The sequence below is a fragment of the Culicoides brevitarsis genome, chromosome 2 (assembly GCF_036172545.1).
Source record: "Culicoides brevitarsis isolate CSIRO-B50_1 chromosome 2, AGI_CSIRO_Cbre_v1, whole genome shotgun sequence".
Taxonomy (NCBI): Eukaryota; Metazoa; Arthropoda; class Insecta; order Diptera; family Ceratopogonidae; genus Culicoides; species Culicoides brevitarsis.
In genome coordinates this window covers 31203458-31224125 of record NC_087086.1, presented here as the reverse complement: position 1 = coordinate 31224125, position 20668 = coordinate 31203458, and the positions used below count along the sequence as shown (strand labels likewise).

Genomic DNA, 20668 nt, shown 5'->3' with positions numbered 1-20668 from the left:
ATAAGTAGTCGATCGGTGCGAACGTGCTTCTTCTTCTCCCAACGATTCGAGTTATTTTGAGAGACACAAAAATTGAAATAATAAGAATTTCAACTTTCAGAAGGACACGAAAAAAAAGTTGTTATTAGAGAAAACTTTGCGCGAACATTACTCACGAGGAAGAAAAACGCGACAAAAAAATAAATAAATAAAAGGAAAAAAATAAATAAATAAAAATACAGACGTTAATGAAAATATTTGTGAAAAAAATATTGAATTAATTTTAGCAAAGAAAATTTCGAAAAAAAAAAATTAAAAAAATAAATATTAAAAAAAAAAAAATAAATAAACAATTAATGGACGAGACGAAAAAAAAGTGAATAACCGAATCGATTAAATTTTGTTTGTTTATCGCGAATGTCGTATTAGCAAAAAAAAAAAAAAAAAATAAAATGCACACATTATTCACTGATCAAGCTACCTTCACACGTCATTACGGGCAAGCAGGATACCCTCCGAATACTGCAACTGCCATGACCACAGGACATCCTTACCCGTATGACCAATATTCCCGTTATGGATACCATCCAGGTGCTGCTTACCTCACAGGGCCACAAAACAAGGAAATGGTAAAGCCCCCATACTCGTATATCGCTTTAATTGCCATGGCGGTCCAGAATGCGCCCGATAAGAAAATCACCCTTAACGGCATTTATCAGTACATCATGGAGCGATTTCCTTACTACCGGGACAACAAACAAGGATGGCAAAATAGCATTCGACACAATTTGAGTTTGAACGAGTGTTTTGTCAAAGTAGCTCGTGATGACAAGAAACCCGGTAAGGGAAGTTATTGGACTTTGGATCCCGATTCGTACAATATGTTCGATAACGGGTCATTTTTGCGGCGTCGTCGTCGATTCAAGAAGAAGGATTTCATGAAAGAGAAGGAAGATGCGATTAAACGTCAAAATATGATCCTCGAAGATAAATTAGGAGATCTCAAGCCAATCAAACTCATGGCTGGCATGTTGGACAACAGCAAATTCGGGCATCATCAGTTGAAACGCGAACCCGGACTTGAACTTTCCTCCCAATGCATGAGCAAGGAACAACTTTCGTCGGCAACACTTTTGAACACGTGTCACGATACCTTGTCGCAAATGAATCACCTGACTTCAGGTGCCACGGAACACGGCTTCACCGTGGATTCGCTCATGAACGTTTACAATCCGCGACTTCATCATTCCTCGTATCCGTATCACTTTAACGAGGAGAACTTGGTAACGACGTCGACGCATCCCTCGTTGCGACATCATGCGGCGGCCCATCATGCCCATGCAGCGAGCATTGCAGCAGCAGCGCATCAACAACATCATTGGTATGCGCCGGAGACACCGCCAGAAAGTGTCGTTGGGAATACTTCGGCAGGCAGTACGCAGGGCAATGGAACACCAACAGCTGTCAATGGGTTCCGGGATGTCTTCGATCAGAATCAAAATAACAATACGACAACGTGTCAAATGGAAACGGGACATAGTCCGGGTAGTATGACGTCCGCAAGCCCGCCAGCATCGTCAACGGGTACGGCGTCAGTGGGTCCGTCGCCAATTAGTGCGGGACATTTGCATCATCACAGCAACCATTTGCAACATTACCGATCTCACGTAAGCTATTATCAAGATTGTGGTATCAAGTATGGCGTTTAAAAGTCAGAAAATTTACCGAAAAAAAACCTTTTCTTGGCAATATTTAAGACTAGAATTAATTTTTAATTAATGTAGCGGAATAAGTTTAAGAAGCAAAAAACATTCGAATTTATTTTACTTTGAAACGTGATAAAATTGTGTCATTTTAAGGATTTTCTTTGGAAATAAATTCATTCATAAAAAAATTATTTCATTCAAAAAATGTTCCATGACTCTCAAAAATTAATTTTTAAAGTGTTTCCTATCTTCACTTTTTCAACGCTTCCTTTTTAATAAAAATTTATGAATGAAAGATGATTAGATGAAATTTTTTCCCCGTAGGAATAAATGTAAAAATGAGAGAAAAATCCTTTCGTGTAAAAAAATTAAGATTTAAGAAAAAAGTAGTAGAAAGTTAGATAAATTATTATTAATTTACAAAAAAAAAATATTTTAATCAAACCGTCTCATAAATTTAATAAAAAATAAAATTTAGAAAATATCCACCAATATTTGTAAATATTTATAAAATAATAAAAAATAAAATAATTTAAATTAATGGTAAATTAAATTAATAAAAAAAATGTATAAATTAAAAATATTCTAGTTGTTAAAAAAAAAATGAAAAATAAAAAAATAAGAAAATTGAATTTTTCTTTGAAAATTATTAATTGAAAAAAATCAATTAAAATTAACTGATGTATAAAAATTGTACGAAAAATTGCATACCTACGGATTAAACGTAAAAATATTATTATTATAAAAAAAATTGTTTGTTTTTTCTACGCGTTCTTGGCGTTGTTTTTGTCAAAAAAATATGATAATTTATAGGTGAGTTTTTTTTTCATAATATTTTTTTTATAGTTTTTCAGCAAATTTTTTAATTTTATATAATCAGTTGAAACTATTTTCAAGAAAAATTAGTGAATTTGCGAAAAATTTTATTGCAAAATAAAGTTAAATTTGATATAAATCATCATGATAAATTGTTAGAATTATTTTTATCTGAATTTGTTAACAAATTGACAAATTTTTATATTTTACAACATATTAAATTTTATTTTTTAGGTCAAAATATTAATTTTAAATTCAAAATATTTTTTTTTTCATTAAATAATAAACATGAGTAACATGAATTTTCAATTTAAATACAATTTATTCTTAAAAAATTGATTTTTTTAAAAGCATTTTTTCTCTTATATTTTTTTAATTAGTTGAATTAAGATTTAATTCTATTTTTTATAAATTAAAATTATTTTTTATAAAAAAAAATATTTTTTAAAAATTAAAATTATTTTTTATAAAAAAAATTATTTTATTAAAAATTAAAATTTATTTAATCATAAAATTTTGACCAACAGAAAATACATTGTAGTGACCGCCTTGGGTTTGTCATTTTTTTTTTAAATTTTTATATCGACGAGACAAAAATCAAATTTTTAAATTAAATTTAATTTACCGTTTATTATAAAATTTTTTTATTGGGATCATGCCTATAAAATTAATTTAAATATAAAGGATTATTAAGAGGTTCATTTGTATGGGAGGTCCATTTTTTTAAATAAATTTCTGCATCATTAGATTTTTGAAATTTTTTTTATTTTATAAAATAAAAAAAATTATTTGATAACAAACCCCTCATTGACTAAATATAAAGGATCTATAAAAAAAAATAATTTAATTCACTAAAAAAATTTTTTTTGACATTTTTTAAACAAAAAGGAAAAAATGCTTTAAAAAACTTTTTAAAAAAATTTCTCTATAAAAATTTAAATATTCTACAAATTTTTTAACAAACACTCGAAAAAAATTCTTATACAAATCCACTTTTATCCCATTTTCCGTAACTTTCCTTCATTTTTCTCCCCCAAACACCTTCAAAAAATTTCCCCAAATATTTACTTTCAGGATGTCATAAAAATTTCACTTTACTTTCCACAAAGTTAGTCTCTTATTCAAATTTACCGAAAAGATTACATTCAATCAGCACGCAAACAAATTTATTTTAAAATATGGGACGCAGGAAAACCCCTCGGTACACGAAACAAATTTTATCCATCCATCCATCAAGTTAATTGCTTATCAAATAAACGACGAACAAGAGAAACAACATGGCAGTTAACTTACTTTATTCTTCATCCACTCATCCGTATGCTCTCGCCACAAAATTGGTTTTACGGTTGTTCGTCGTTTGCCGTTCTGAACCAATAAATTAATACACACCCTTTGTTTGTTTAACTTGGGAAGCATAAAATTGGCATTGTACATCGCTTCGTTGAGTTGCTCGAAAAAGGAAAAAGTTTTTAGGGAGATCTGATGTTTTGTATGTACAAGGGTGCTAATTCGTTTTGTGCTGGAAAAAAATTAAAGGAAGAAGGAAAATGGTCTCTCTGTGTGTAAATTTTAAAGGTAACGAACGCAGCTCAAGCAGCAAGCAACATTTGAAATGTAAATGAACTTGAAAAGAATTTGCTTCTAGCCAACGTTCATTCGAATTTGTGAACATCTGAAAATTTTCTCATGCGATTTTTCTGCTTTTTTTCCGACGAAGACAAAGAAAAATTTAAGCTTGCAATTTTTTTACAGAAATTATCGATTTTCAAAGCATTTAAAGCCCAAATTCGGATGAAGACAAATCGCTGATAGCCAAAAAATTCAATTTTTCGACATTTTTTCAATGCATATCTTTCGTCAAGGTCTTTTTAATGCAAATCTGTTGAAAATCTGCAAGAAAAGAGCATCAAAAGAAGAAAGAAAGTAAAAAGGGATCGATTTGAACCAGAAAAATTTTATGATTTGTATATTTATTCAACTCATGTGTACATTTGAGTACCGAGTTTAGTACTGAGGAGCGCGATGAGTAAGATGTTATTTTCCACAATAAACGACTTGAACGATTGAATGAACCTCACAGTGAAAAGTAGTGACTATGTTTGTGTCTTTTTGTAAGAAAAGTCTAAGAAAACATTAAAAGTGACGAAATTTTTGTGTTCAAAAGTGCATTTTTTGATATTTTTCAAAAATTAAATTTAAATTTATTTTTCTAAGACATAAAAAAAATTTTAGGTAGTAAAATTTTCATTTTTTTGTAATTTTTGCACAAAGACAGACAAAAAACCATCAAAATGCTATTTTTCGTCTAATTTATACAGACTGAAGTTGCAAGAGGTATTAACAAGAACAAGATTTCTGCATTATATTTTTTGAGAATTTATGAAAATATTAAAATTTATTGATTTATGAATCATAAAAATATTGCTTTGATATCTAATTTAATTTTTTTTTTAAATTTTTATTTTTCTTTTAATTTTAGCTTTCTTTTAATTTTACTTTATGAAGAATTTCAAACAAAATTTTAAAATTAAATTGCATTAATTGGATAAATTTTAATATTTGTTTTAATTTTTATTATTTTATGTTAATAAAAAATAAATAAATTCAATAAAAAAATTAAACTCTTTAAAAATTAATAAAAAAATTAAAAAAAAATTAAATCATAATAAAAATAATATTTATTAAAAATTTTTTTAAAATTTTTTAAATTTTTTTTAAAAAAATTTTTAATAATAAATTATTTTTAAATTAAATAAAAAAATAATTTTATGAATTTTTTCAAAAATTATTTTTCAATCTTTTTACATTTAAAAAAATAAAAAAAGTTAAATAATTAAATAAAATTAAAATTAAAAAAAATAATTCTAAAATTATTTAAAAATAATAAAAATTAAGAATAAAATTTAATTAAAAATTGCTAATTATTAAAATTTTATTTTTTTCTAATACTTTTACTTGTGACTGCAATTCTCATTTCTTTTTTTTATTAAAAAAAAAAAAATAAAACAAAATTCAATATTTTCTCACATCTTTTGTTTAGAATCAAAAATCAACAAAGAAACGCCGAAGGAACAGAAACCGATTTCTCGCTTGATTGATTGCTGCACAAATTAGATCAAAATCTCGCCTCTTGCATTGATTTCACGCTAAAAATATTTCTCACATTCTGCAATATTAAATGCAATTTTTCTTTATCTCCGCATACAAAAAATTAATATGAAAAAAAATCTGAACGGTTTGTTTGTGTTAAGTGATCAAAGAAACCTGTGATGAATTTTTGACTTTGCTTTGATAGTTTTTCTCGTTTTGTGTGTTCATAAAAATTTTCTAAATTCAAAATTATTCATAATAATTTTTAACAAAAAAAAATCAATAAAAACATGAATCATCTTGGTCTGGCGTGCGTTTGTGACACCACTTGTTCCGAGCCGTGCTTAACAGCGACTGATTTGCGACTTTTTCGGGGGAAATTGAGGGATCCGAGGTGTTATTGTGGTCGCAGGAATGGATTACAAGATGCTTGTCCAAGAAGGATGTGCTTCGTAAGATTTTTTAAAATTTTAATTTTTTCTTAATTTTTAATAAAAAATTTTTTTTAGCCATTTCAACGGCAAAACTGCGATTGTTTGCATCGTCCATCGGCAATTTGTTGTCTCGCAACGATAAATTGCAAGTTGGAAAATATTACGATGGGAAGAAATGCATATCCAAGATGTTAGTTCCATAGCAAATAATAAATCTTTCGCGAAATCTGGTCTCTAAAAAAGAAGAAAAAAAAATTGTTAGAAAATTATAAATTCTGCTGCTGCTGCACATTCGTTTTTACAACTCTTGTGTAAATAATGCAAATTTTTGCACTTTTTCCTCGTTTGAGTAAACAGATAATTTGTTACAATCATTAAAAATTTATTCCTCGCAGTGTTTTTTTACGGGCAAAGAGATGCGTGCGCGACGATCGACCGACGAGAGACATAAGCCAAACGCCAAAGTTGTAAAAGATGTGCAATAAATATTGGATTACTGGACTAATTAATGCTGTAAACAACGCACACAGCCCGTCGAGTCATGACCTGCACTTTTCACTCTGAGACGGAAAATTGTCTTGCGACGTCGTCATTCAGCATCAAAAATGGCTATTCAGCAAAATTTTCTAGTCCTTTTCTAATGCGCAACTGCAATAGTCGCTCCTAAATCAAACAGGCGTGTCTTGTTTCCTAAATTTATGTTTATTCAGAGGGTTCAAAATCTACTCGTCACCCCATTCCATTCCGCATTTACCCTAATCATTTGAAAAAATGCCAAGAAACGTTAAATTTTTCATGTTTTTCGACACCATTATCGTTTTAATACGAAAATTGACTCAATGATGGACACTTCTCATCGAAAGGGCTCGAAAAGCATTCAAATTAATAATCAGGGTGGGCGAATGACGGAACAAAAGCAGCAATCGATGAACAAAAAAAAATTATTTGGAGAGAAAACAATCGCAAATGTTATGATTATTATTACTCGCCTATTTTTTAACACGAAGCGCGTGCGACACTTACAAGAAATTTCATAAAAGATAATTCAACAACATCTGCTAAGTATGCGCCAATAATTCAGTTGAATTTAAAAAAGTCTTTTGATCTGCAATTTTATGAGAAAGTTCATGTTTTATTGGAAATTTGTATCAAAAAAGCGTTTGATTTATGAAATTATTTCCTGTTTATTTACAGAAACATCTCTTTTTTTGTAGAAAATATTGAATCAACATTTTTTTTCCGAGAGTGTATCGAGTTTGAGATGATACACAATTGTTTGTGTGGAAGTAGAAAGCGAAATGTTTTTTAAAAAAATTATTGATAATTATTACTGAAATTAGGACGGGTTGAGTTACAAATGGAATAATTTATGGATACAGTGGGACTAAAAGTGACTTTTATCTTAACAAAAAATCAAAAATGTTTCGATTTCTTTCTAAATAATTTTTTGAGGAAAATTTTGTAGGAAAAATTTCAGATTTTGGAACATTTTTCACTAATTTTTTTGACCTTCCTAATGGTTTGAAAGTTCCTGAAATCGAAATAATTTTTATATTGGCCTAAATTGACGTATTTTTTATTTATCAGTTTTGTTTTGACTTTTTATCACATAAGACAACAGGTTTTTTGTAACCTTTCTTATCAATTATCTTGATATCGGTCATGAACTTTCATTCATACTGAGTAGGATTTTTTCAATAAATAGATTGCAATTTTTGGTATGCATTTCAGTCTTTACTTGACTTGAACAAAAACAAAACGAATTTTCAGTTAGTAAATTAACATGTATCATCGAGAACCGATTCCAAGTACGGACTGGGCTAGCTTAAGAGATTTATTCTTAATTGAATGGCCAAAGCATATTGTTTCGTATTCATTGCTGCAAAACTACATTACTTGGTTAACTAAAGATCCAAAATATGTGAAAGAAAATGTTGAAATTTATTCTCTAAATGGAGATTGGAAAGATGGAACGTTTTATCTTGTGGTAAGAATTTCTACTTTTTCACTAATTCATTCGATGTCTTCAAAAAGGTCTCTTTTTAGGACGATTCATATTTGTTTTTCGACTCCTTGGATGCAGATAACATGCGTTTGGAGATATTATTGGATATGTCGTTGGATAAAACAAAGACCTATCGATGTCGTAGTGTAAATGACTGTCACTTATCGATTTTAAATCGAGTGATCCAACGCCTTGGAATGAAAAAGTCTTATGAAATGGATGGATTAATGGTACATACGCCACGTGAATTTATTTTGACTTTTCCAGATCCTACGTAAGAATTTAACTACTTGCTAGAAGCTATCTCATTTTTTTTCATCAACAGTCCTCCTGATGGCGTTTACTTTGCATCACTGAATCCTAAACACGCAAAACTTATCGCTTCATTTTATCCATTGCGAGATCAATCTACGCCTGGATTATTTGACCGTACCATTCGTTTGAATACAACTTTAGGAGCTTTTGAAAAGGAAACCGGCAAACTCATCGGATGGTGCATGCAATTCCAATCGGGTGAAATGACAGCCTTGCAAATTATTGATAAAAAATGGCTTCGTTCGGGTTTAGGAGGCCTAATTGTAGTAGCAGCATCTCGAAAAGTCGCGCTTCTGGGCTCAGATTTCTTTGCTGTCATAGATTCAAACAATGTTGCATCAAAGAAGTTTATGGCCAAGCAACGTGAAATGGGTATAATTGTAAATATCATTGGTACTACGCATCATATCGTGTTTGGACCTGAAAAAAGTAAATTATGAATTAGAAAAAATATCAATTTTAGACCCACCGTTAAAAAATTAGTCAAACCAAATTAATTCGTTTTTAACAAAATAGTTTGTTTAAATATCAGATGTCTTTATTCTTCGTCAACAAACTATACTGTTCATTGAAAAGAGCGTCAGAGCTATTACAAAAGTCGTTCTTTCACAAAAAAAAATCCATACGCACGCTCAAACATACAATATCAACATTTAAGTGCATGCAAGCAGCAATCCTAATTTTACTTGATGCTTGAATAAACAAAACTAAACTATTTTGATTGACACTTAGTGTTATTTTTATTTTTCGTTAAAATTTTTCTGTGTTTCGAGTTGTTAAACCCTTCTGTTAATTTACGGAAAAGAAAAAAAAACTACGGAATTAAGAAGTGTTTTCACGAGAAATTTGTCAAAAATTTTAGAATCGTGTCGCCGAGTTTTAAAGTTCGTTACCCGAAGTAAAGATATTTTATAACAAATTGTGTTGTTATTTTTTTTGGGTTCAATTAAACGAATGGAACACGAGAACAAACAAAATTTTTACACAAAATTACCCCTGCGTCATGCCTTATCAAAACATTGCATTGTTCCAGTTTGTGGCATGGCAGATTCAGTGAGTTATAAAAAAAGAGGCCTCAATTGCATTGTTACAAAAAAAATGCAAGATAAAATCCCACCCTTGTTACGGATTTAAAAGTTTTTTTTACAATTTTTTTTATTAAAAAATGATTAAATTGTATCTTTATTGATATTGAGTGATTAAGAAGTTTCGTAAAAAAGAGCATTTGTGGTAATAGATCGCTCTTGGCTTAGGCAAGAAAAGTGCAAGCTGATCCCCAAGAGGCAGCAAATGTCTTGAGCGTCAAGCCAATGTTTTTTCAGACGACGAAGAGAACAATTGTTGGATGACAATCTGCTATTTTTGTAAGATTTTATAAGGAATTGAATCAAAATTGAGCAAATTTTTAGAAGCGGATTTTCAGGAGAAATTTTATCAATAAAGGGTAAGTTTTAAAACAATTTCAACTTTTTTTTTGAAAAAATTTGATAAAATAAGTATCAAAGTCCCACACAAAACCAAATTTTTTTATCATTTCAATCCCTTTAAATTCACGAAAAGAACAATTTCATGCCAAAAAACGGCCACACACATATTCCGTTCGACTCTAGAAGAAAAAAATTGCCCTAAATCCACATAAAACCCTGAAGCGAACAAAGTTTCCAACAAAAGAGTGTTTTGCGAGATTTTGATACACTTTCCATTTTAATTGTGTTCCATTTTTAATCCCGACTTGAATGCAATCTCATTCGGGATTAAAGGAATAAATTTTCTGTGTTTGTGCAGTCCATAGATACCCGCTACAAAAGATTATAAATCCATAATTGAATAGAAATTGCATCATCTTGGCAGACAACCAAGACCCCATCATCTGAAAAGAGATAAAAAAAAATTCAATTCTCACAATAAAAAATAAAGATTACAACTCTTTTATGTCAATTATGAAGAAACAAAATTTTTATAAACTGTTATTTAATGAACTCCGTTGAAAACTTTGTTCCAAGAAACAATAATAAAAATTAAATCCTCGGAATTTTTGTGAGTAGAGGAAATTCAAGGAAAAGTTACACAGAGTTAAAATATGAAAAAGTGAAAAATTTGCATAAAAATTAACTCAATTTTTTTCTAACATAAATCCTTCCAATATGTTCCGTGTGCGAAGGACTTTTGTTATGCAGAACGACGCCGAGTGAGTGATGTAGATATGACGATAAAATATATACGACAACAGCTTTTGTTATTGTTACATAAAATTTATTCATCCATTCACGTACGGAAAAAGGAGTGTACGGGTGAAATTAATCTGCCTGCGGTGAAATGATAAAAGTGTTGAGGTTTGAATTTGAATTAAAATGATGATGCAAGGGTTGTGGCGTGTTATCATTTGTTTGCAAAATAATTGAATTTCTAAATTGGTTAGTTAGTTGGTGGCATCTCTCTCTTGTTTGGTGTGTGCGATAATAATCATAACAAATAATGCGTTTAATTTATATTCAATTCAATTTTCGGGTTAATAAGAGAAATTTAATAATTACAGATTGAAAATCTCCGGAGAGAAAATTCCCATTTGTTTCTCGGAATTTTAAGATTAAGTTGAGAATGTGACATAAATGATTAATTTCTGTGGCGATGAGAGGGAAAATAAGTCAGCGTAAGTAGTAAAGGTGATTTTTACTGTCTCAACAGATTCTCGAGTATTTACCAAAACATAAATAAAGTCATTTGTGTTAAAGTCCCAACATCTTGTTGAACACGATCTCTGTCAACAGTTCAGTGGAGCGTTGTAGACAGTTCCCTCGAATGAATTTTAAAATTAAATTCTTTTTGAATTTATTGTAAGACTTGTTTCATACAAGTTCTGGGTTTTGATAAAAATTATGGCGATCGATGTTTTTTAATGAAAATAGTTTAAAAAGTTTTGGTAAGTAACATTTTTCTTTTCATCAAAAGGTAAGTTTTTAATTTTTATTTGATATTCTAATTTTTAATACTTTTTTCATTTTAGGAAAAGCCTTCAGTTGAATTGAGGAAGTCTTGAATTTTCTATCAACATGTCTTTTAATGGCAAACATTATATGAAAATTTTCTTTCATATTCGAAAAACTTTTTCTGGATAGTTTCATGGTTTTCCACACAATGCACTTTGAAATAGCTAAGACTAAGATCGCCACGATCGGATTTATCCAGAGATGTATGATTCGTATTAAGACGATATTCCATCAGAGCAAGTTTCAACTCAGTGCTCCAAAAAGTCGACAAAATGAAGTACTTGGGCGTCATATTGGATCACAAACTTGACTTCAAAGAAAATGCTGAGTTCGTCATGAAGAAAGTAGCCAAGAAATCATACTTCATAGGCAGAATGAAGAAGAAACTTGATAAAGACACCAAGCTGCTACTTTACAAGACCTTGCTGCAACCACATATTGACTATTGCAGTAGCATTTTATTCCTGGCAACTGACGAGACACTGAAAAAGCTGCAAATACTCTGCAACCGTGCATTATGACTTTTGTTCAATTAATGAACGATTTCTTGTTTCTCACTTTTTAGTACCATCCAAATTCCCCATTTTAAAAATTTTTTTCTCATTCATTTCCACGCTATAATTTATTATTTACGTAACCGGTAAAAATAAAAATGAACGACGGACGTTAAAAAAACAACAACGATGACAATTTAAGTACTCACAACAACTCCTTTATTCTGTCTCTGTGTATGTTCAAAAAATTTTTATTTAAGGTTTTGTGGTTTTGCTCTCAATAAATTGTTGTTGTTTCAATGTCTACATCAACTCAACAACTTCTTACACGCACGAAACGTGATAATAAAATAAAAATTTTAGTGCATCATAAAAAAAGAAAAGAACAAGTACAAAACGTTCTTGTCGTCACTACATACCTACCTATATTTCGTTACGAGACGAAAATCATCGCATCACAGGTTTGTTTTGATAAGAAAATTTATGATGTTCTAAACTCGTTCATTCATTTTGTGTGTGTGATGTTTTTCCAAGCCTTTATAATTTTATTTTTATTATTACGTGGCATTTATCTCATCTCTTGGTGTCATCGTCGATGTTGTTGTTGTTGTTGCATCCTTTCAAGATTTCATCTTCTCGAGAAAAATAACAATAAAAAAATATTCAAATCAGTATTTTCTTTAGAGTTCGGGATGGTAATGTCCAAAAAAGTGTTTTGATTAAGAGAGTCTCTCTTTCTCTTTATATATGGAAAATTTCCAAAGACAAGACAAGACAATGCAATCAAAATGTATTTAGTGCCTAAAATCAACAATAATAAAGCTCGACTAACACCCAGCTTGTCATGGAGTAGCATCATCGTCGTACATATCGATATCTTTGATAGATTCGGTTTTTCTTTTTAAAATGTGAGATCAAGATGAACCTCACAATCGATTCAATTCGCATAACGAGTCGTGTACTGGCAAAAGGAGAATAATAATAATAAAGAAACGTTTTATAATGTTTATTGTTATAATATTTACAGATTTGAAGCCATTGATTGTTTTCAATGAAAATACTTTTACTTCTTTCTCAGCTCATCTTCTTTTCTCGAACTTTGTTTCGTTCGTCACGATTAAGTCAGAAGAGCTCGCCATTTCTTACCCGATTGTCATGGTAATGCGTATTTTCATAAGAATCGATATTCAATTGGATTAATGGCTTCGCTTTCTTCAATTTTTTTTTCTTGAATTGTAGCAGCGACAACTTCTGGGTGTGTTGTTCGAAAATATTTCTTTAAATGTGGGTGACTTTAAATATTCAAATATTTCTCGCAAACTTTTTTCAAGAGCATTTGACCTGAATCTACGACCACCCTGTCTTGTCTGAGTTGTGGCACCAAATGTCTCGCGTCAGAAGTGGGTCCTGTCTGAGTATTAAAATTTTAGTAACAAAAATAAGCAGAAGAAAAAAGAGGTCACGTGACTGCTTTACGCGCCGGGTAAAAATAAAACCATAAAAAGGGTGAAAAAAAATGTGTAAAATTTCAGAAAAATTCCTACTTGAGATGAGACATGCGTCCTTTTAACGAAATTATTTAAAGTCAACCGTTAAATTTTATTTTTTGGTTAAAGGGAGCACATTGCTTAAAACAATAAATAACACCCAGAAATTAATTGTTTAAATATTTTTTTGTGTGTTTGCAATATAAATACAATAAAAAGTGTCTAGAGTGTGTTCTATTTGGTCCTGACAATGTTGCCACTTGTTCTCATATATTGTCGTCGTCGTCGTCAGCAAATTCTTTTGTTTATCAAAAACATATTTTTTTGTTTATGTGTCTTTTGTTTCAATATTATTATTTTTTAAAGCACACACAAAAATTAATAATAATAATGTTACCAGTGGTGTAAGAGAGCAGAAAAAAAATAAATAAATAGACGTTGACCACCCATTAAGATAAGAAGTCGTCTCGAAAGACGCAATAATGTATCGTGTGATGGATTTTTATGCAAATTGTTTTTGAAATTGAGATTTCGGAACGGACAAAAGGGAGACACGGCATGGTTTGAGATTTGTCTGGGAATTGATATTAATGGAAAAAATTTTGTTCAAAGCAAATTTTAATTAAATATTTAAAATATTTAAAAATTAATATATATGTTTTAAATAAATTAATTGATTTTAATTTAAATTAAAAAAAAATTTAATAAAAAAATATAAAATAGTAAAAAAATAAATAAAAAAATTTTTTGTTAAAAAAAATATTAAAAAATATTTTCCTTCAATTTATTTCTTATTTTTATAAAAAGAAAATAAAAATAAAAATTAAGTAAATTAAAAAAAAATATAAGTTTTTTAATTAAAATAAATTTAATAGTCAGAAAAATCTTTTGAAAATTTTTAAAAAATAATTAATTAATTAATAATAATTTATAAAAAATTTACAAAATTTTTTTCAAAAAAAAATTAATGAATAGTTTTTAGATTTTTTACATAAATATAATTTTTTAAATACAAAAAAGTATATTTAAATAATAATGATGATTTTTTTAAAAAATTTTTTAACAAAATTTACTAATGAAGAAATTTCTAAAGTTTTTTTAGCAAAAAAATCATACAAACAAAAAATATTTTTTTAAAAATAAATTATCGTTTAATGATTATAAATTTTCTTTAATTTTTAGTTAAAAATCCATTCAAAAAAATCTTGATATTTGACCTCTTCTCCTTTTGTCTTTTCAAACACTTGCTCCCAATTTTACTTCCTCCCGAACAAAAGTCATCAGCTAAAAACACAAGCAAACCCAGCAGGACGCCCCACTTTGGCATGAAACGCCTCTCATGAACAAACAGTAACAATTCCTTTACCTCCGAAAATCATTGCCGTCATCATCGTAAAAAACAGAGACAATAAACCCATAGAAGATCCGCAAAAGAGAAAAGACAAAAAAATTGTAAATGAATTTCCGGTCATAAATCGACCGTGCCATGCCGTTAATTTGCATATCCTACGTTTACACCAACAAATTGCCAGCCTCTTACGGTTTTTTTTTCGTTAAATATTTTTTGCCTTTTTTTACCTCAGATCCTATTTCCTTATTCGTTCGTAAGTTCATTGAAGAAAAAGTTGGTAAAATCGTAAATTTATGGAGATGAGCGATTTGTTTTTGTTTCGTGTAACAGTTTCGGGATGATTAAAAATTTAATCACTTCCATATTGAACAGATTTATGCAAAAATTTACATTAGAGGAATAAATTTTGCTCTACTTCTAAGTTTTAGTTCAGCACACACATGGCATGGATTGGACCAGAAACTCCGGCAAAAAAAAAATCGAATGTAAACAAAAATTTTTAAGCCGAACCACATGAAATTCAAATTTTTGCTATTAGTTCAAAAAGTTGCGAACGAAGAAGGATTAAGATGCATTAGTCGCAGTAATTAAGTCAAAAAATTTTTAATCCTTTCCATCAGGCGGAGAACCAGAGCATTGCAGTAGCTTCGGAATTGGGTGAGAAAAGTTTCAACGAACACATGTCGAATAATGAAATGCAAGTAAAGCAGTCTCATTGTCTGTCAAGTCGCACGTTATCGCTCCGAAACTCATTTCTGGATGAAATTTACGGAGGAAAACAATAAAAAAAAATCGACGAAACAGATGGAAATGGAAAATTCTTCATTACATTTATTTATTTATTGTGTTTTTTAATGAAGAAGGTCTAAATATTTATTTTTTTAATGATTTTTTGTTCGTTCGTTCAACACACGTGACGTGAAGTTTCGAACGAAGAGATAGAGTATCACTGAACATTTCTATTTTTCGTTATTATTTTAATTGAAAACAAAGAAAAAAAGATAATTTTGTTATTAACTGATTGAGTGACGGATTGATTGACTGGAATTTCCTACTTTTGTTATTTTTATCGTTGTTCGTTTCTGATTTTTCTCTTTATTAAAAAATATTGTGGTCACGTGACCCAAAAAAATTCTAAAATAAAGGTTAGAGATCAAAAATTGCTTCAAAAAAATTTTTTTTAGTAAAACGTCGTCGATTTTCTATAAATAAATCTCATAAACGACCGAAAATAAATTAGATTTTTTGGCAGAAAATTAATGAGACCTCCATCCAATTACTTGAACTCGTCAATATTCAAAAATTTATTTACGTCGGTAATGCACTTTCACACATTTTACGGGTAATTACTCAGCAAACTGCATTGAACTTGAACACTAATTGAACTCATCGTCGGTCATTTTTCACACAAAAAAAAAAATTAAAAATATTTTAATGGATTTAAAATTAGCTGCGAATTTTTTTTTTCAAATAAATTTTCATTTTTTGACTATTTCCTTGTTCTTTTTGGTCGAGCGTTGTTTGTTACAAATTTCGTGTCAAAAATATTTATTTCTCCGCCACTTGAAACGAAAAGTAAAAGACGAAACAAATCTGTTGATGATCCGTAAAATCTTCCATCTGACTTTTTTCTTGAACGTTTGTCGTTGTTCGCTCGAATGTTGAACATATGTAGCTCGCTGTGTAATTAATACACTCTGGTTTCTCGACTATCTATACTAATTAGTAGTGACATCAATCATTTATGTGAGAATTCGAAAAAAATATGAAGAAATTTAACAACTCATTGTCTTGTCACTGTCAGAGTTTTTTTTTGTTCTTGGATAAAAAAAAAAGTTTTATATTTATAACATTAATTGTGTTCTTCTGGGTGATGTTTAAATGTATGAATGAGCTTCTTGTTTTACGTAAAAGAATAGTGTTTAGTGCATTTAAAAAACAAATTGACGGAAATTCACGCAGATTTTTGATGGATGGAAGGCATGACAGGGCAAAGTTGGGAGGAAAGTCATTTGAAAATTTGGTTTAGGATTTTTTTATGGATTAGATTAAAACATAAAAAGTAAGAAAATATCAAAATATAGCAAAAAAACTTGAACTTAAATTATTTTTTTAATATGTTAGAGATGACTAATATTTAATTCCGTTAAAATTAAAGTAAAATAATTTTAAATTTTTGACTTAACCTCAGAAAATTTTTAATCAATTAATTAATTAAATAAAATTAATATCAAAGTTTATAAAATTTTAGGAAAAAAAAATCTCTTTAAAAAAAATTGTAATTTTAATTTTTAGTTTATTAATATTTAATGAAATTCAAAACTTCAAAAAAATGTAAAGGTATATTTATTTTCTTTCATTTAGAATTTTTGAAATATTTTTTTATTAAGTTTTAATAAATTTTAAATAAAATTTTATTAAAAAAAATTTTTTTCCCAAATATCTTATTAAAAATATTTTTTAAAAATTGTTGACCAAAAAATTTTTTTCAATTTTTTTTTAATTATAAAAATTTGCATTTTATAATTTATTTAAAGAATTTAAAAAAAAATAAATAAAAAAAATTTAAAAAAAAAAAATATTTTTAAATTTTTACTTAGAAGAATACATGTTCAAATGTATTTCAAATGTATTTGAACTATAATTACTTTCACGCGTCGCCTACATATCACGCCACAAATTAATAAATTATCTCTCGTATCGTAAATAAACCACCAACTTACCAATAAATTCCTCAAGCATTTCCAAGTATTTTCCAGACAAAAAACTGCATTTTCCATCGACAAATTCATTTTTTATCCATTCAAATGTCTTAAAACGCGTGGAAAGATAAATCGACTCTTAATGACGGAATAATTTGGCATAAATTTTCCATAAATTCTAAATCAATATCAAAGGTGGGTGTCTCTTTTCATTCATTTAATAAAGCCGTCATCACCTCGCTTCGTCTTTCTTCGCGACTCAGATTTTTTTTTCTTCGTCACATTCGTTGAAAATCTCATTCTTGCAACAATTTACGAGACAAAAATTTCTTTTGATGTAATTCCGTCGCACAAATGGCGCTTTGTCGCTGCAGATTCTTTTGAACTTTGTAAATTGGGTGTTGCAAAATTACACACGTGCCATTTGACTTCACACTTGTTGGTGTCCTCCGTTTGCATCCTTTTACCAAAAGCACGTGAAATTTGCATCAAACACTGAACTTAATCAATCATTCGCACCCGGCGGTAATTTTATCGCGCATACATTAATAAAATATGCTGATGATGCGTTGTTTCGTTCAAAAAAAAATGTTTTTTTCTGGAATTCATTCAATATTATGACCGAAATCTAAACAACGAGAAAAAAATTCGTTGGAGTGCTGTTTGAGAGTCGACAACTAAAAAGTAATAAAAATGATCCCACAAGATGCGAGTATTAAAAAATTTTTGTTTATGTTACGCACTCTTTGCTTTGTTTGTGGGCAACTTTTGGAATTGGAATGAAATTAAGTTGATAGGAAGTAAATATCATTAAAATTTATTGTTTACACGAGAAATTGATTTTTTTTTAATTTTTATTTTTTGAAAGCAGTTCGTGACCTACGACAATAAAATTAAATTAAATAAAAATCTTGGAAAATTGCGTTGATTGAATTACGTGCTCGTTATCGAAATTTCAGCATTTTTTGGGTCAACAATTTTTTTTGACAAGTTTATGACAGGTATTCATTCAAAAAATTGAAAAAAAAATCACACTTGTCTTTTCTTCATTTTTTGTCAAGATCTTTGCTGAATGAAAAAAAAAAAAAAAAAATAATTCCCAAAAATTTGGTTTAAGCATGCTCGAAAAGATCATCCATCATAACTTTAATAAAATATAAAAATAATTTTTATTTATGAGACAAATTTTGGTTTCATGCCACGTTTGATACGACAGAGAAAAAAAACTTAAGAAGGCCACCTAACACTCAGATTTTTGTCAGATTAAGACTTTATTTGCCTCCCCAATAATTGCATTGTCATCCTTTCTTTCACATTCTTCGTGAATGCATTTCTTGTTGTGTCCCTTAATTGTGTATTTATTGCATGACTAACTTTTTTTCGTCGTGATTTCTAATCTTATTGTTGCGCATTTTACTTTTTTTTCGGGCATTGTGGTTGGCAGTAATCCAGTGAGTTGTGTTTTTGGGCATTGTGTGGCGTGTGAGATGACAAAAAGGATGAATGGAAGGCTAGAAAGGTGTAAAAATTGTACTTCAGTAAATATTTTGACGTAAATTGAATGTAATTTTGATGGGTAATGATGATTAATTTTATCAAAGTGAGTCGTAAACTTTGAAATTTTGGAGATGGAAGAGGTTTTTGATGCATTTTGATGAATATTTTGGGCAATATGTTGGATCTTTTAATGAAAATTTATTATTTTTGATCAATAAAGGATCAAAGATAAAAAAAAAATTTAATTAGAAATTAATTTTTTACAAAAAGTTTTAAAAATTTACAAATAAAAAAATACTTCAGTTGAAAAAAATTATAAAAATAAACAGTTTTAATTATGTCTAAAAATAATTTTCTTTAATTTACTAAATAGTATAAGTAATTATTATTTAATTAAATAAAAAAAAATAAAAATTAATTAATTTTCTTTAGAAAAATTAAAAATAAACTGATTAAATTTGTTAATTTAAAAAATTTTGAAAATTTAGCTATAATTTAGAAAAAATAATATTTAAATTTAATAAATATTTATTTTTTTTTTTTTTTATAAATAAGCTTTTCTTAATTTTTTAGGGACATTTACTTAAATTTAAGCAAAAATTAATTATTTTTAAAAATTAATAATTTTTAAATTAATTATTAAATTTAAATTAAATTTAATTAAATGAGAATTAAATTTTTAAATTAATAATTTTTAATTATTTATTTTAAATTAAAAAGTTTTAATTTTTTTCTGAATTGTTTTTTAAAATATTCAATTCAAAAGAAATAAAAAATTATTAAAAAAAAAAATTCAAAATAAAAAAAATTTTCTTCTCGAATTTTGTATCAAAGAACTCCAATTCATCACAAAAACTCCTTCTCACATTTCCAACTTTTCACTCATTACCTCATAATAATCCAATAAATCTTCACAGCACGCGTTAAATACCGCGCATAAAGCAATTTCATGGTCCCTTTCTTTCACAACTACAACAACTCGCCCATTCAACTCTTAATTCTCGACACGACAAAGATCATCGAATGAAAGAGTTAAGTCTGAGATTAACATCGCAACAAATACTCCGGTTGTGTTCTAACAGCGGCATTAAATTGTCGTAAATTCACTTCTGTCAACGGAATCTTTTTTCGACGACGATTAATTCTAACGATGACAGCTTATGAGATTAGGTGACAAAAGTTATTTGAATTAATTGATTAATTTTCTTCTTCTCTCGTTTTTTTTTGTGGTCCAGAAAATTAAAAACTTCCTTTTTCTCAGTGACTTTTTTGTATTTTTTCAGTGGTTTCATAAATTGTGTCACACTTATTCCGAGAAATCCCACCAATAATCGTTGTTTTCACACTGCCTCTATTTATTTTGGTTCGATAATCGATTTACAAAGGCACCGCTTATTGAGCTTCTTCCGCTCTTATTTTTTATCGCCTCGAACATTCAAGGGACGATCGGCGACAAACTGTCTGCTTTGTTTTAATGAATCCTTACAAAAAAAATTGTTTTAACCACAAAACACATGCCTGTCGTTTGATATTTTCGCACCTCCTTCATTTTTTTTTTTGCGGATCGATCGATATTTTTAACGATTTTCGGATGTTGACACCCTCAGTTGTTGGTAATTTTTCATTCCTCTTGCCAGACATCACGTCGCCCAAAATGCGGTTTGCATCTGAAAAAAAAAATCATAAATTTTTTATCTTGACGACATGTTTTCGAGGCACGAAACGAAGGAGACGAGAAAAAATTGATTCAATCAAGTCATGGCATTTTTTGTTTATTTAGGATAAACACAGGAAGTTCTTCTTCT

At 28.8% G+C, this 20668-nt stretch overlaps 2 protein-coding genes across 2 annotated transcripts; both read left to right on the top strand.

The window, feature by feature from the left end:
• The first annotated feature begins 353 nt into the window (after positions 1-353).
• On the top strand, positions 354-1688 carry LOC134832036 (fork head domain-containing protein crocodile). The gene has a single exon (XM_063845924.1). The coding sequence runs from the start codon at positions 432-434 to the stop codon at positions 1686-1688; it is 1257 nt and encodes a 418-aa protein (XP_063701994.1). The 5' UTR covers positions 354-431.
• A 6120-nt stretch (positions 1689-7808) lies between these two features.
• On the top strand, positions 7809-11366 carry LOC134828946 (uncharacterized). Its single transcript, XM_063841935.1, has 4 exons — positions 7809-8012; positions 8072-8304; positions 8356-8774; positions 11350-11366. Exons 1-4 carry the CDS (start codon positions 7809-7811, stop codon positions 11364-11366), a joined length of 873 nt encoding a protein of 290 aa, XP_063698005.1.
• The last annotated feature ends 9302 nt before the right edge of the window (positions 11367-20668 follow it).